Source organism: Mobula birostris, chromosome 1 (genome assembly GCF_030028105.1).
Source record: "Mobula birostris isolate sMobBir1 chromosome 1, sMobBir1.hap1, whole genome shotgun sequence".
NCBI classification, from domain to species: Eukaryota; Metazoa; Chordata; class Chondrichthyes; order Myliobatiformes; family Myliobatidae; genus Mobula; species Mobula birostris.
Window position 1 is genome coordinate 214,922,931 of NC_092370.1, and position 17,169 is coordinate 214,940,099.

The 17,169-nt window shown below is 41.4% G+C and overlaps 1 protein-coding gene across 3 annotated transcripts in view; it reads left to right on the forward strand.

Moving 5' to 3' along the window:
- The first annotated feature begins 60 nt into the window (after window positions 1–60).
- Window positions 61–17,169, forward strand: part of mis18bp1 (MIS18 binding protein 1) — a 67,782-nt gene continuing 50,673 nt past the window's right edge. Inside the window, exons 1-4 of one of the 3 annotated variants that reach the window (XM_072270917.1) lie at window positions 61–101; window positions 7,638–8,263; window positions 8,827–8,985; window positions 16,087–16,598. In XM_072270917.1, the coding sequence (XP_072127018.1) occupies window positions 7,750–8,263; window positions 8,827–8,985; window positions 16,087–16,598 (1,185 nt within the window). In that variant the 5' untranslated portion in view covers window positions 61–101; window positions 7,638–7,749. The remainder of the gene's footprint in view (window positions 102–7,637; window positions 8,264–8,826; window positions 8,986–16,086; window positions 16,599–17,169) is intronic. The other 2 variants (XM_072270925.1, XM_072270933.1) reach the window with 2 other exon arrangements.

Below are 17,169 nucleotides of genomic sequence, written 5' to 3' on the forward strand. Positions count from 1 at the left end.
AAGTACGTCATGGATACGAGGACCAATCGGCGTCGAAAGCCCAGATTCGAATGTCCCTGACGGTCCTGCCCGTTTAGAAATGGAGGGCTTGGGTTCTGCTGGTGAGTAGTGACCGAAATGTTTTGGCAGGTCCTGGGGAGAAGGGTAGTTATGGTGCGGTGGTAAACGGGAGTGGTGGTGACACATCCTGCGGCTCCCTATAGGTCTTAGCTAACGCCTCCACTTAGTGTGGCGCTATATTGGCAATAACAGTGTGCAGGTCACTGGGACAGCCCGGCTTGCAATAACAATCGGGTGCGTGAGCCGCTTGTCCGACCCGCATGTCTTTTGTGCCCCTGTCGAGCATCAGCTCCCAATGATACCAGGCTAAGCTGATGTGGGTTACCAGACTGCCTTGGACCTCTTCAGAAATCGCTTGTCCGCTTAATTATTGCAGGGGAATTTAACCAGTCTTGATTTCGGTTGTTACCAGTTGTCTCACCAGTAAGCACGCTTCTTATGTTTTGTATTATAGACAGCTTGTTCATTGTTTGGTGTTTTGTAGAAAGATAACCAGGAATTCACATTTCACTCACTGAAATGCACTCAGGACTAATGAATTGGACAAAAGCTCAATAATTGAGACAGACATTTAATTAGTTGGCTAGGTGGATCTTTACTAAATCTAAATGGATTTCTGACTAGAATGTTGTGCTTCATTGGCATCTAACTTGCCTGCTTTTATAAAATGAATAAATTTTCTGTGGAATTATAGAAGAGGGAATCTTGGCATGACTTCCCTTTCTAAAGGAAATTGACAAGATCATTATCGGCAGACTGTTACCTCCAGCTGGGAACTGAGCAGATGACATATCATTTCAATAGGGGCTCCTTTTTGGATTGAGATGTATGTTTCGAATCTTTGGAATACTTGACTCCAGACCTGTGACTACTTGGTTAACTATCTGTATTTTGGTCTGAGATCAAAAGCCTTTTGGACACTAGGTGAAATCTCTCATTCTTGTATTAATTTCTTATCCACAAACTAAATCGGCAATGTCCTCAAGGGTTGTTTGCTAGTGCTGTTGGGGTGAGTTTACATTAAATGGCAGGTGAATGGGAATCCTGGCAGAACGACAGAGATTAGATTAGATTATGAGGGCACTCAGTTCTCATTTGTTGTCATTTAGAAATGCATGCATTAAAAAATGATACAATTTTCCTCCAATATAATATCACAGAAACACAAGACAGACCAAGACTAAAACTGACAAAAAACACATAATTATAACATATAGTTACAACAGTGCAAAGCAGTACCGTAATTTGATAAGAGCAGACCATGGGCACGGTAAAAAAAAGTCTTAAAGTCCCGATAGCCCCAACATCTCACGCAGACAGTAGAAGGGAGAAACTCCCTGCCATGAGCTTCCAGTGCTGCCAACTTGCTGATGCAGCATCCTGGAAGCACCCAACCACAGTCCGACTCTGAGGGAAGCAAAAGTGAGAATGGAGAAAAATCACAATAGAATACAGAAAAGTCATATGCAAAGGACGCAAAGGTTGCTGAACTCATAAAAGACAATGTGTGTAAGGACACATTATCTGAATGGCCATAGTATTGGAAGCAGATTTGGTGAATGTGTCGTAAATCACTACAAAGCTTATGATTTAGTGGCCATTACAGAAACATGGTTGCAGGGTGGAGATGATTGGCAATTAAATATCCAAAGGCTTCAGGTAATACAGAAGGATAGGTAGAAAGGCAAGGGAGCTGGCGTAGTGCTCTTAAATAAGGATAAGATCAGGGAAATAGCGAGAGATGATATAAATTCTAAGTGGTAGAATCTGAGAAGAGATTGGGATTACGAAAGGGAACAAATCACTGGTGGGAGTTGACAATAGGCCATTGAATAAACTCTTCTCGGCCTCCAGCCGGGTACAGGTGTCAATTTTAATCGATGTTTCAATGACAAACTCTGCCGTCTTTATTAGTCCTCATCCAATCAGGTTTCCACTGTGCCACCTTGTTTACAATCAATTTTCAGTTCCTATTCCAGCTTACACCTGATTGGATGAGGACCAACCAATCAGGAGGGATGGACGACAGGGGTATAAGTACCTCCAGACTAGACATGCCTAGGCATCACCCCACTGAAGATAGAAGAGTTTGTCAGTTAAAAGTGACACTGGTACCCAGCTGGAAGCCCAAGAAGAGTTTATTCATAATATACACTGGAAAAGCACTAGACCCTTTTTCATCAAATCATAATATTACAATGGCATGGGCAATAAACCGAGAAACATCTGATGCATGAATGAATGGAACAGAAGATGTCATGGTGGTCTTTAACTTGCACATGACTTTCCAGTTGATCTTTGTCATGCTGTATCCTTAATCAAGCTTCTTCACTCTCTGACTCCACCAGTTATGTATATTTTCTGCAAATCCATGTCATGTACAGGGATTCTGGTTAATTGAGCTATCGTTTAATCTGGGCATCTGTTTACCTGGGACAATTCTTCAAGAAAGAAACTAAATTGAGAAAATAGCCGGGATTCCTTGCGTTTATTTGGGACACTGTGTTGCTTATTTGGGGCAGGGGATTGTTGTCGAACATTTTCTAACTGTCATCAGTCTCACACTCGTCATGTGGCCGTAAAGACACTTCAGTGTGCTTAGAGTGAACAGTTTTTAAATAGGGTCACTTGCGTGTTTGTGTTCAAAAAGCAGTGACCATGGATGACAAGGGAAGTCAAGGACAATATTAAAATAAAAGAGAGGAAGTGTAACATAGTAAGGATGAGCGGGAAGCCAGAGGATTGGGAGACTTTTAAGGAGCAACAGAAGATAACTAAAAAGGCAATACAGGGGGAAAAGATGAGGTACGAAGGTAAGCTAGCCAAGAATATAAAGGAGGATAGTAAAAGCTTCTTTAGGTATGTGAAGAGGAAAAAAATTAGTTAAGACCAAAGTTGGGCCCTTGAAGACAGAAAGGGGTGAAATTATTATGGGGAATGAGGAAATGGCAGAGGAGCTGAACAGGTACTTTGGATCTGTCTTCACTAGGGAAGACACAAACAACCTCCCAGATGTAATAGTGGCCAGAGGACCTAGGGTAACAGAGGAACTGAAGGAAATTCGCATTAGGCAGAAAATGGTGTTGGGTAAACTGATGGGACTGAAGGCTGATAAATCCCCAGGGCCTGATGGTCTGCATCCCAGGGTACTTAAGGAGGTGGCTCTAGAAATCGTGGACGCATTGGTAATCAGTTTCCAATGTTCTATAGATTCAGGATCAGTTCCTGCGGATTGGAGGGTAGCTAATGTTATCCCACTTTTTAAGAAAGGAGGAAGAGAGAAAACAGGCAATTATAGACCAGTTTGTCTGACATTAGTGGTGGGGAAGATGCTGGAATCAATTATAAAAGATGAAATAGCGGCATATTTGGATAGCAGTGGCAGGATAGGTCCGAGTCAGCATGGATTTACGAAGGGGAAATCATGCTTGACTAATCATCTGGAATTTTTTGAGAATGTAACTATGAAAATGGACATGGGAAAGCCAGTGGATGTAGTGTACCTGGACTTTCAGAAAGCCTTTGATAAGGTCCCACATAGGAGGTTAGTGTGCAAAATTAGAGCAAATGGTATTGAGGGTAGGGTACTGACATGGATAGAAAATTGGTTGGCAGACAGTAAACAAAGAGTAGCGATTAATGGGTCCTTTTCAGAATGGCAGGCAGTGACTAGTGGGGTACTGCAAGGCTCGGTGCTGGGACTGCGGCTATTTACAATATACATTAATGATTTAGATGAAGGGATTAAAAGTAACATTAGCAAATTTGCAGATGACACAAAGCTGCGTGGCAGTGTGAAATGTGAGGAGGATGTTATGAGAATAAAGGGGGACTTGGACAGGTTGGGTGAGTGGGCAGATGCATGGCAGATGCAGTTTAATGTGGATAAATGTGAGGTTATCCACTTTGGTGGCAAGAACAGGAAAGCAGATTACTATCTGAATGGTGTCAAGTAGGAAAAGGGGAAGTACAACGAGATCTAGGTGTCCTTGTTCATCAGTCACTGAAAGTAAGCATGCAGGTACAGCAGGCAGTGAAGAAAGCTAATGGCATGTTGGCCTTCATAACAAGGGGAGTTGAGTATAGGAGCAAAGAGGTCCTTCTGCAGTTGTACAGGGCCCTGGTGAGACCACACCTGGAGTATTGTGTACAGTTTTGGTCTTCAAATTTGAGGAAGGACATTCTTTCTATTGAGGGAGTGCAGCGTAAGTTCAGGAGGTTAATTCCCGGGATGGCAGGACTGTCATATGTTGAAAGATTGGAGCAACTGGGCTGTATACACTGGAATTTAGAAGGATGAGAGGGGATCTGATTGAAACATAAAAGATTATTAAGGAATTGGACACGCTAGAGGCAGGAAACGTGTTCCCAATGTTGGGGGAGTCCAGAACCAGAGGCCACAGTTTAAGAATAAGGGGTAGACAATTTAGAACGGAGTTGAGGAAAAACTTTTTCACACAGAGGGTTGTGGTCCTGTGGAATGCTCTGCCTCAGAAGGCAGTGGAGGCCAATTCTCTGGATTCTTTCAAGAAAGAGTTTGATAGAGCTCTTAAAGTTAGCGGAGTGAAGGGATATGGGGAGAAGGCAGGAACAGGGTACTGATTGTGGATGATCAGCCATGATCACAGTGAATAGTGGTGCTGGCTTGAAGGGCTGAATGGCCTACTCCTGCACCTATTGTCTATTGTCTATTGACAAGTCATTAACAGTAAAACAATTCAGATTTGTTTTGCTCACTGCGCTTTCAAGGATTCAGGCTTGGAAATGCCAGAAATGGCCAGGAGTGAAAATGAAATGATTTCACTACTTCAACAAGTTAGGAACAATGAATATTTTAAAGGTATTGACAATCATTTGGAATGTTAGAATGAAAATGAAGATTTGGAGGATGCAGTCGAAATTGTATGAAGGCAGCCTGCAATCTGCATTAGGTGTCTGCTCTGATTTTGTTCATTTTCAGTCAGTCAAAGGAACACAGCAGTGTACACTGAATGGATTCTTCTGTCAATAACTATTAGGAACTAATACACCGTTCTATAGTACTGCTGTAGTTTTGGTAGTGCTCTAATTTGTTCTGTATTTCATTTAAATATATAATTTCTTGCTCAATTAAATGTCAGTTTGTCTTTTTTTAATACCTTTTTAACTATTCCATGAAACTTCAGCTAATCGGCAGCCACTTAATTGGGCCAGAATATACTGGTACCAATGTGTCCAATTAACCGTGATCCACTGTACAGTATATCAAAATAATAAAGGTCCCAACACTGATCCCTACTGTAAGTGGCCTGCAATAGACTTCCAGTGAGAAAAACATTATTGGCCACTCTGCCTCTTATCACCAAGCCATTTTGGATCCAGAGGTCCACTGAGTTCAAATCATGGATCCAGTTTGCCAATGTTCTGTGGTTAGTAAGGACAGAAGTAGGAGCAAGGGTGGGCCTTTGACTCTACTCTGTCATTCATTCCTTTATTCCCTTAATATCCAACGTTTTTTAGGTAAGTACCCTAAATCTGTATAAGTTACTTCAAATGTACTCTCGTCAAGGCCCTATATACTTTCAATGACATCTTTCTCTTCAGCTCATATTCTCTCACGATGAATGCCAACATGTCATTTTCATCTGCTTCATGTTACCCAGTCTCTCATCATTTTTAAACTTCCTGTTTTGCTGTTTGTTCACTGGAGTAGATAAATTAACATTTTCCCACATTATATTGATACTGCCCTATTCTTACCCATTCTTTAGCTTGACTATCACTTAGAACCCTCTTGTCATTCTCTATACTAGATATCAATTAGTTTGTTTTTAATCAGCAGCAAAGATGGAAATATATATAAGTAATAGTGATTTAGGTCTTGAATAGGTGAGGACCTGACACTCATAATTGTAGTACCCCAATATCCTGTTATCTGTTTATTCCACTTCTTTTCTTTTGTCAGGTAACCAATTCTAAAACAAGGGTGTACCAGGAAATAGCAGGAACAAGCTACATAGCCCTTAGGCGGGCATAATTATAAATATGATCGTGCATGGTCTGCCACCAGTTTCATCTCCTTGGATCATCAGAATCAAATTTATTAGTACTGACTTATGATGTGAAATTTCTTGTTTTGCAGTGGCAATATAGTCCAAAGATTAAATCACTATAAATTAGAAAAATAAATAAAAAATTATGATCATTTAGAAATCTGATGGTGGAGGGGAAGATGTTGTTTCTGAATCATTGAGTGTGGGTCTTTAGGCTCCTGAACTTCCTACTCAGTGGAAGTAATGAGAAGAGGTACGTCCCATTTGATGAGGGCCCTCAGTAATGGACGCGGGGGTGTTGACGGTCCTCCTCCTCCTGAAGGTGCCCTCAATGAGGAGGGTTGTTCGCGTGATGGAGCTGGCTGAGTCTAGAAGCATCACATCCTAATATGGAGACTCCAATGCATGTGATCCCAAAAGGTTTTTTTGGGATCTTGTGCATTGGAGCCTCCATACCAGGCTGTGATGCAACCAGTCAGAATGCTCTCTACCGTATATCTATAGAAATCTGTAAGAGTCTTTGGAACATATACAATCTCCTTAAGCTCCCAACAAAGAAGAGCATTCTTGATGATTACATCAATCTTACTTCTAAATTCCAAACAAAATACTGATTTTTTTTTTGCCATTCAAATTAGGACAACCTTCTTTTCTCTGGGAATTAGTTCAATGAACTTCTTCCAGACCATTTCCAAAGCAACTATATCTTTAAATGGACAAAACTATACATGGTACACCAGGTACTACCTCCCCACATTCCTGTACAATTGTATGTTCTAACATTGTTGACCAACCTCCTGCGTGAGACCTGTAGTGAAAGTCTTCGAAAGATCTAAATATACCAACTGGTTCCTCCATTTCTACTCTGCCAGTCCAAGGCTTCCAATAGATTAGTCCAACATTATGAAAGCCAGTTTTATTTATACAGTTAGCATAGTATAAGAGGCTGTGAATGCAGATATTTACATGCTTCAAGCAAAGAGATCCAACAATCTCTCCCACACACCCTCCAACAAAAAAGTTGATTCCACCATTATTATAAGAGAACTAATTCTTTCTTGATCTGAATTGAGATGTTATCATATTATCTGCACGAACCTGGGTTAATTTTACTTCAGTAGAGTTGAAGAGCAGTTGCAGGTCTGTAGGGAAAGATTAAATACTGGGTTAAATTAATTTAAAAAATTATAATTAATAGTGCTGTACTGTGGATGGCTTTAGTTTATCTGAGCCAGTGGTCTGTCTGGAAAATAAAACTTCTTATTTGCAGTTTATCAGTTGGGAATAACTATTCAAATACTTTATCCATCCTAATAAATCTTTTTAGTCATTATTTAGCATTTTCTAGAGAGGATGTGTTTGGTTTTTACTTTTAAACTTGTAATTGTTAAAAAAGGCAAATTTTACTGGATCTGAAAATTAGGAAAAGTTTGAGGTAATTTTGTTAGGTAATTTTTTTTCCCCTTGCATCACAGCAAATGGATTTTTCATCCAAAACGTAAATAGATTTTTGAGGCATCGCGTCAACATTTTTATCATTTACAGATTCGTGTGCACAATGTAAGTTGTGAGGAGTATTGGAAGTGAAAAGGAAAACAATCATATTTTCATTTTGTCTGTTAATCCATGCAAGAAGAAAATTCTCCAAGGTACTGAAATGGATATAGGAGAGAAAACAGCTCGTAAAGGAATACCTCTTCATGAGATTCCAAATGGTACCCCTTTAAAGGAATTACGTAAACTTCAGCCTGGCTCATCAAATACTCAGTTGGGTATCAATTCTGTATCTGCAGCCAAATTCAACTTAGTGACATTTAAAAATAAAAAATCTAAAATTAATTGTCACCTTCAGTCCACATTGTTAAACAATGAAGGGACATATAATGTAATTTCTCCAGAACTCAGTGAAATAAAAGATTCTGATTCAATCTCAGTTTGTGCAAATATAGACCAAAGTCACTTTAATCCTCTTGGATTCAAATTGAATAAACAAGTGGCCTCTGAGAGCCCTGCCAAAACATTCCAGAGAATGAAAGGCAAGCTTCACTGTGATCAGATAACTGAAAATCACAATCTTCAAAAATCGCAAAAAACAACTTTTGAATGTAAAGAAACCGGACAATATTCTGATGCCACTATGAATGGATGCATCTTAAAAACCAGCTTTACAGGTATGAAGTATTATTAATTGATATTGTCTATAATTGACTGGATATTTAAAATTTGCCACTGTTTTCTAGTATTTATCATGTATTATTGCACAAACATTTGATAAAATATAAAGATTTTCTTCTATTTATCATATAGAATATGAAAATATTCCTAACAATACTTAATAGCAAGTGTGCAAATTTATTGATGCAGAATTTTGACCTGAAACATCAACTGTTCGTATCCCACCCCACAAATGCTGCTCGACCGACTGAGTTCCTCCAACAGATTGTTTGTTGGTGAAAATGTATTTGTCGATCCCATTTTCATTATACTGGTACTTAAATATACTGATATTTCAAATTTTGGGAGACCAATGCTTAAAAAAATGATTTTCAGAAAAAAAAATTGATATTGTCCATAAAATTCTTCATTCCACCGGACCCATTTGAAATCAACAAAAGTTATGTGGTGTTATAGGAAATAAGCTTTGACAACATATATTTTCAATTTAAAGCAGATATCGGAGTGTTTAATATATATCTTAGCTAAATGTCTAATGCAAATTTATGGTTGATTGCAGTCCCCAATCCGTTGGACAGATGTCACATTTCACCCATGAAGAACTGTGATTCTGTGATGCCATATTCCCCAGCCAAAACTTTCTTACAAATGAAACAAAATATGGAAATTAACAATCAACACTCTCAATTATCTGCAATTAAACTTTCAGGACATGAAGGTATCATCAGTAGACTTTTCAATATGGTTTTAATGTTTTCATTCAAATGACTATCAAATTTGTTTTGAGTTAGTTACTGCCTGTTATGCCACTGGCATTTAGGGCAGCCTATTTCTGTAACAATTTTTTTTTTAACAGTCCAGTTGTTAGCCCTGAGCTGAACCCCCGAGCCTGGAGACCAGGTGGACACCTCTGTCTGGCCTCTACCCCTTGACCTATCTGGCATGGGTGACCCTACCAAGAGCCAAAGCACAAGACCCAGCATAGCTCTGCATTCATTGAGGCACACAAGTCTCCAAACCCCGCTTGTTTGATCCTCTTGGAGGAAATTTGTTTTGACCGTGATCTTATTTTCTATTTGTTATGCTTTGTAAAGTTTCAAAGTACGTATGCAATATGCAACCCTAAGATTCGTTTTCCCCACAGACAGCCACAAAGCAAGCAAAAGCCATGGAACCTGTTCAAATAAAAACATCAAGCCCCAAATGGGCAAAAAACCATAAATCGTGCAAATCCGTGAGGGGGGAGGGAATGAGCAAAAAATACGGAATATAATTTCTTTGATTTCACAGCTCTTCCTATTTTAGTCATAGCCATGCTTTATTGATCCCAAGGGAAATTGGTGTTTGTTACAGTTGCACCATAAATAATTAAATAGTAATAAAACCATAAATAATTAAATACTAATATGTAAATTATACCAGGAAATAAGTCCAGGACCAGTCTATTGGCTCAGGGTGTCTGACCCTCCAAGGGAGGAGTTGTAAAGTTTGATGGCCACAAGCAGGAATGACTTCCTATGACACTCAGTGTTGCATCTCGGTGGAATGAGTCTCTGGCTGAATGTACTCCTGTGCTCAACCAGTACATTATGTAGTGGATGGGAGACATTGTTCAAGATGGCATGCAACTTGGACAGCATCTTCTTTTCAGATACCACCGTCAGAGAGTCCAGTTCCATCCCCACAACATCACTGGCCTTACGAATGAGTTTGTTGATTCTGTTGGTATCTGCTACCCTCAGCCTGCTGCCCCAGCACACAACAGCAAACATGATAGCACTGGCCACCACAGACTCGTAGAACATCCTCAGCATCATCCGACAGATGTTAAAGGACCTCAGTCTCCTCAGGAAATAGAGACGGCTCTGACCCTTCTTGTAGGCAGCCTCAGTGTTCTTTGACCAGTCCAGTTTATTGTCAATTCGGATCCCCAGGTATTTGTAATCCTCCACCATGTCCACACTGACCCCCTGGATGGAAACAGAGGTCACCGGTGCCTTAGCCCTCCTCAGATCTACCACCAGCTCCTTAAGTCTTTTTCACATTAAGCTGCAGATAATTCTGCTCACACCATGTGACAAAGTTTCCTACCGTAGCCCTGTACTCAGCCTCATCTCCCTTGCTGATGCATCCAACTATGGCAGAGTCATCAGAAAACTTCTGAAGATGACAAGACTCTGTGCAGTAGTTGAAGTCCGAGGTGTAAATGGTGAAGAGAAAGGGAGACAAGACAGCCCCTTGTGGAGCCCATGTAAAATTTTAGTATCACATGTAAAATTGCATTGGGGTTTCACAATTCAAATCACTTTGTATGTTTGAAATCATTGTCATTCTCAATAATAGTTTCTGTACCAACAGTATTTTTCACCCTAACAAAACTCTTCTAAGTATTTTTCTTCTATTTTGTCTTTTTCTATCTGATGACTTAATGTAATTCTAACTGATGTTTTTGTCTTTAACTTGCAGCCTTTTGTATGAATTTTGCCAAATGCCTTCTGAAATTCTAAGTATAATATATAATAATTAAAGTTTATCACTTGGGATGCTAATTTATCAAAGATGGAAAGGATATCATTTGGAGCACCATAGACTTATGCAGCATGGAAATGGGCCCTTCTGCCCAACTTATCTATGCCAACTAAGTTGCCTACCTGAACTTGTACCGTTTGCCTGCTTTTAGCCCATGTCCCTCCGAACCTTCCCTATCCATATCCCTGTCCAAATAACTTGTAAATGTTGTGATTGTACCTGCCTCCACCACTTCCTCTGGCAGCTTGTTCATGCCCACCCCCCTCTGTATAGAAAAACTTGACCCTCTAATCCCTGTAAATGTTTCCTTCGCATCTTAGGTTTATGTCCACTAGTTTTAGACTCCCCAACCCTGGGAAAAAGACTGTGACAAATCACCCTATCATACGCCCCTCATGATTTAATTTTAGTAATTGTTTTCTTATTGTTACGTGTACCAAGAAACAGTGAAAAGTTTTGCATACCATTCAGGCAGATCACTGCATAGATAGTCATAGTCATACTTTATTGATCCTGAGGGAGATTGGTTTTCATTACAGTTGCACCATAAATAATAAGTAGTAATAAAACCATAAATAGTTAAATAGTAATATGTAAATTATGCCAGGAAATAAGTCCAGGACCAGCCTATTGGCTCAGGGTGTCTGACTCTCCAAGGGAGGAGTTGTAAAGTTTGATGGCCACAAGCAGGAATGACTTCCTATGACGCTCTGTGTTGCATCTCGGTGGAATGAGTCTCCGGCTGAATGTACTCCTGTGCCCACCAAGTACATTATGTAGTGGATGGGAGACATAAGTATGCTGAAATAGCACAAAAGCGGAATAAAACAGAAGACAGAATATAATAATGCATTTACAGAGAAAGTGCAGTGCAGGTAGGCAAACAAAGTAGACAAGGTAGACCAAGAGATCAAGAATTGATTTAGTTGTGCAAAAAGTCCACTCGAGAGTATTATAATAGCAGTTCTTGAGTTTGGTTGTACATGTGCTCAAGCTTTCATATCTTCTGCCCAGTGGGATGGGGAGAAGAGAGAATGACTAGGGTAAGAGGAGCTCTTGATTATGTTCATTGCTTTCCTGAGGCAGGGGAAGTGTAGCATAGTCAATGAAGGGAGGCTGGTTTTCATGACAGACTGCTGCGTTCACAACTCTGCAATTTCTTGCAAACATGAGGAAATCTGCAGATGCTGGAAATTCTAGCAACACACACAAAATGTTGGTGGAACGCAGCAGGCCAGGCAGCATCCATAGGAAGAGGTATAGTCAATATTTCGGGCTGAGACCCTTCGTCAGGACCAACTGAAAGAAGAGATAGTAAGAGATTTGAAAGTGGGAGGGGGAGGGGGAGAGGGAGATCCGAAATGATAGGAGAAGACAGGAGGGGGAAGGATGGAGCTAAGAGCTGGAAAGTTGGCAAAGGGGATACAGGGCTGGAGAAGGGAGAGGATCATGGGACGGGAGGCCGAGGGAGAAAGGAAGGGGGAGGGGAGCACCAGAGGAAGGTGGAGAGCAGGCAAGGAGCTATAGTGAGAGAGTCAGAGGGAGAAAAAAAAGAGAGAGAAAGAAAAGGGTGGAAATAAAAAATAACAAAGAAAGAAAGAAATAAGGGATGGGGTAAGAAGAGGAGGAGAGGCTTTAACGGAAGTTAGAGAAGTCAATGTTCACGCCTTCAGATTGCAGGCTACCCAGACGAAATATAAGGTGGTGTTCCTCCAACCTGAGTGTGGCTTCATCTTGACAGTAGAGGAGGCCGTGGACAGACATGTCAGAATGGGAATGCGACGTGGAATTAAAATGTGTGGCCACTGGGAGAGCCTGCTTTCCCTGACGGACAGAGCGTAGGTGTTCAACGAAACAGTCTCCCAGTCTGCGTCGGGTCTCGCCAATGTATAGAAGGCCGCACCGGGAGCACCGGACGCAGTATATCACCAGCCGACTCACAGGTGAAGTGTCTCTTCACCTGGAAGGACTGTCTGGGGTCCTGAATGGTGGTAAGGGAGGACGGTGTAAGGGCATGTGTAGCACTTGTTCCACTTACAAGGATAAGTGCTGGGAGGGAGATCGGTGGGAAGGGATGGGGGGAAATGAATGGACAAGAGAGTTGCGTAGGGAGCAATCCCTGCGGAAAGCAGAAGGAATGGGGGACTTCATTAACTTTGCCTCCAACTTTCACCCTGCCCTCAAATTTACCTGGTTCATTTCTGACACCTCCCTCCCTTTTCTTGATTTTTCTGTCTCTATCTCTGGAGACAGCTTATCTACTGATGTCTACTATAAGCCTACGGACTCTCACAGCAACCTGGACTATTTCTCTTCCCACCCTATCTCTTTAAAAAATGCCATCCCCTTCTCGCAATTCCTCCGTCTCCACTGCATCTGCTATCAGGATGAGGCTTTTTATTCCAGAACGAAGGAGATGTCTTCCTTTTTTAAAGAAAGGGGCTTCCCTTCCTCCACCATCAACTCTGCTCTCTAACGCATCTCTCCCATTTCAAGCACATCTGCTCTCACCCCATCCTCCCGCCACCCCACTAGGAATAGGGTTCCCCTTGTCCTCACCTATCACCCCACCAGCCTCTGGGTCCAATGTATAATTCTCCGTAACTTCCGCCACCTTCAACGGGATCCCACCACCAAGCACATCTTTCCCTCCCCCCCCCGCTTCTGCTTTCCGCAGGGATCGCTCCCTACGCGACTCCCTTGTCCAATCATACCCCCCCATCCCTTCTCACTGATCTCCCTCCTGGTACTTATCCTCGTAAGCAGAACAAGTGCTACACATGCCCTTACACCCTCCCTCACCACCATTCAGGGCCCCAGACAGTCCTTCCAGGTGAGGCGACACTTCACCTGTGAGTCGGCTGGGGTGATATACTGCGTGCGGTGCTCCCGGTGCAGCCTTCTATACATTGGCGAGACCCGACGCAGACTGGGAGACTGTTTCGCTGAACACCTACGCTCTGTCTGCCAGAGAAAGCAGGATCTCCCAGTGGCCACACATTTTAATTCCACGTCGCATTCCCATTCTGATGTGTCTATCCACGGCCTCCTCTACTGTAAAGATGAAGCCACACTCAGGTTGGAGAAACGACACCTTATATTCCATCTGGGTAGCCTCCAACCTGATGGCATGAACATTGACTTCTCTAACTTCCGTTAATGCCCCTCTTCCCCTTCTTACCCCATCCCTTATTTATTTATTTATTATTTTTTATTTCCCCCCTTTCTTTCTCTCTCTCTTATTTCCCCCTCTGCCCCTCTCACTATAGCTCCTTGCCTGCTCTCCATCTTCCTCTGGTGCTCCCTTCTCCCTAGGCCTCCCGTCCCATGATCCTCTCCCTTCTCCAGCCTTGTATCCCTTTTGCCAACTTTCCAGCTCTTAGCTCCATCCCGCCCCCTCCTGTCTTCTCCCATCATTTCGGATCTCCCCCTCCCGCTCCCACTTTCAAATCTCTTGCTATCTCTTCTTTCAGTTAGTCCTGACGAAGGGTCTTGGCCCGAAATGTCGACTGTACCTCTAACCATTGATGCTGCCTGGCCTACTGCGTTCACCAGCATTTTGTGTGTGTTGCTCTGCAGCTTTCATTAGAGCTGTTGCTCTACCAAGCTTTAATTCACCCAGATTGGGTGTTTTGTATGGTACATTTGTAAAAATTGGTGAAATTATCAACAACATGCTAAATTAACTTAGTCTCTGAGCTTAATGAGATGCTTGTGTGCTTTCTTGGCCTTGGTATCTATACCATGGCCACTCACATAGGTATAATTCTCTAATATCACCTCTCAGTCTGCTCCACTCCAGGGCAAAAAAAACCCAACTTATCCAGTGTCTCCTTCCAACTCAAGCTCTCCTACAACATCCTAGTCAATATTTTCTGCACCCTTTCCAGCTTAAACCTCCAAGAGGACCACAACCTTGTCATTGGGTTTGGAGGCTTGTGTGCCTTAATGACCCGGAGAGCAATGTTGTCTGACGTCAGAGCTTTATGTGTTGGCTTTTGGTAGAGTCACCCATGCCGAACAGGTCAAAGAATAGAGGCCAGACTAAGGGTGGTCTACTGGTCCTCTGGGGTCAGTGGTTCAGCTCAAGGCTAACTGGTAAAACAAGGTTGTTATAGAAATAACAATGAAGAATCCTTTAACAACTGAGTTTGACAGTATTCCTGAGTCTCCATGCGACTTGCGTGACTAATAGTACTGAAAACGGGGAGGTTGATACTGACATGATGAAGGAAGTCCTGAACACCACCAGAGATGGAGGACTTTCATTGCTGCTCTAAAGGCCAGTAGGGTAATAGGCAGTTAGTTCCATCTTAATGACGTCAGTGCTATGGCTCATTAACCAAACTGCACACAATACTTCAAGTCCCATCTCACGTGGCATCCCAATTCCTGTCCTCAATGCCCTGAATGATGAAGGGAAGCATGCCAGATGCCACTTTCACCACCTATTTTACCCATGTACCCACTTTCAGAGATTAATATACTTGAACCCACAGCTCACTCTGTTCTACAACACTCTGTGGAGGCCTGGCATTTATAGTGCAAGCCCTTGCTTGGTTTAATTTCCTAAAATGCAACACTTCACACTTATCCCAGCTAAATTTCATCTGTCATTCCTTGGCCTACTTACCCAGTTCAGGATCCTGTTTTAACCTTAAGTAACCTTCTTCACTAAGCACTATACCACTAGTTATGATGTCAACTGTAAACTAACCACACCAGCTACATAATTATCTGAATTATTGCTTTGGATGACAAGTGATGGTGAACCCAGCAGTGATCAATTTGGCACACCACTGGTCACAAGCTTCCAATCTGAAAAAACAATCTCCCCCCCCCCCCCACCCCCAACTACCATGCTTTGACTCCTGCAACCAAACTAATTTTTCATCCAATTGGCTGGCTCGCCCCAGATCCACATATGATCTGCTCTTCCTGGTGATATTGTAAGGGTTTTCCAAATCTATAATGATGAAAGGAATTTACTTCTTTTTCTAGTTGACAATGGGTTTAAAGTTAGTTAATGGAGCCTTAACCTCCTTGTGTTAATTGACCCCTTATTTTGAGCATAAGACTTACTTTTTTTAAACTCCTGGAATTCTCTCTGTCCATTTTATCTTTAGGTTATCCATGCCTCATAAATCTCCTTTCAACACAATGAGATGGGATTAATCACTGGGCGTGTAGTATATTTGCAACCTTTAAACTGGTCTAGAATTTCTAGTTATAATATTGTTCCTTTCTTCTTTGTCTTTGTATGTAATGATATTTATTTTTTGGATACTAGTTGGATTCCTACGTGGTGACCAACGAAGAAAATCAGTTTCAACAGAAGTGCCAAATGCACCAAGTATTTATCAGCCCACAAGAAATACAGAGTTTCTGCAAAAAAGCATGATATCCGAAGTTAATAGTGCTGCTAAAAAGGAGGAAAATTGGAGTTCTGTTTCTCTGAAGCTGGATTCCGATAATGGGAATGATGGTGATGATGAAGGTAGCATAACACAAAACAGAGTAAATTCAGTTTCAAACAGCAACCCCTCCGACTGCACAGAAAATGAAATGCAGGACATCCTGGGTTTCAGCACCATCTCTTTGCAAACATTTGCCCAAACAGATAAAAACATGGTACAAGCAAAACACACAGAATCTGAAGGAGCAAATGAAGATATTAAAGGGTATAAGGAGCTGTGCAATATTTTGCTGACATCACCAAAGATCAGAATACCAAGAAAAGGTGCAGAAGTTGAACTTGGAAAATCAAAGCCTAGCATTGTTAATAGTCCCAAAAGCAAAGAGGTAAGCAAAATCAGCATTAGTCAATTGTCTACATTTATATAGGACAGATGCATCTCTGTATAACCATTCTAAAAAAAATAATAATTTCTGTCGTGGATGATAGGTAAGATATATATAATTCATTGGAAACTAATTTAGTCATATACTTTCTTTAGTAGAACGTTATTGGTGGTGTCATGGTTCCAAAATTGAGACAATTTGCAAGCTTTCCGTTTTGCATAAATTTTAAGATTAAGTCATGGAATAATTATACAGAACCACATTTAGTCACCTGGATTATGTGTCATTTTTGAAATAGAGAGCAAAATTACTGCATAACCATAGAGATAAATGTTCACTGTTTTAGCTATTAGGAGAATGCATATGACATACGACGTACTAAACGCCACTCATCATTAACTGAAATAGTTGTCTATTTCTTCAGAATGCTAAGTTTTGAGATTCATAAGGAACAATCCTATGTGTCAAAATACTATTGTTTAGCTGGTAGCTGCTCCACTTCCTGCTGGGAGCATTGCCGTTTGATTTACCGAGCAAGAGTTGTGCTTGGTTGCTCTGCAACATTTTGTAA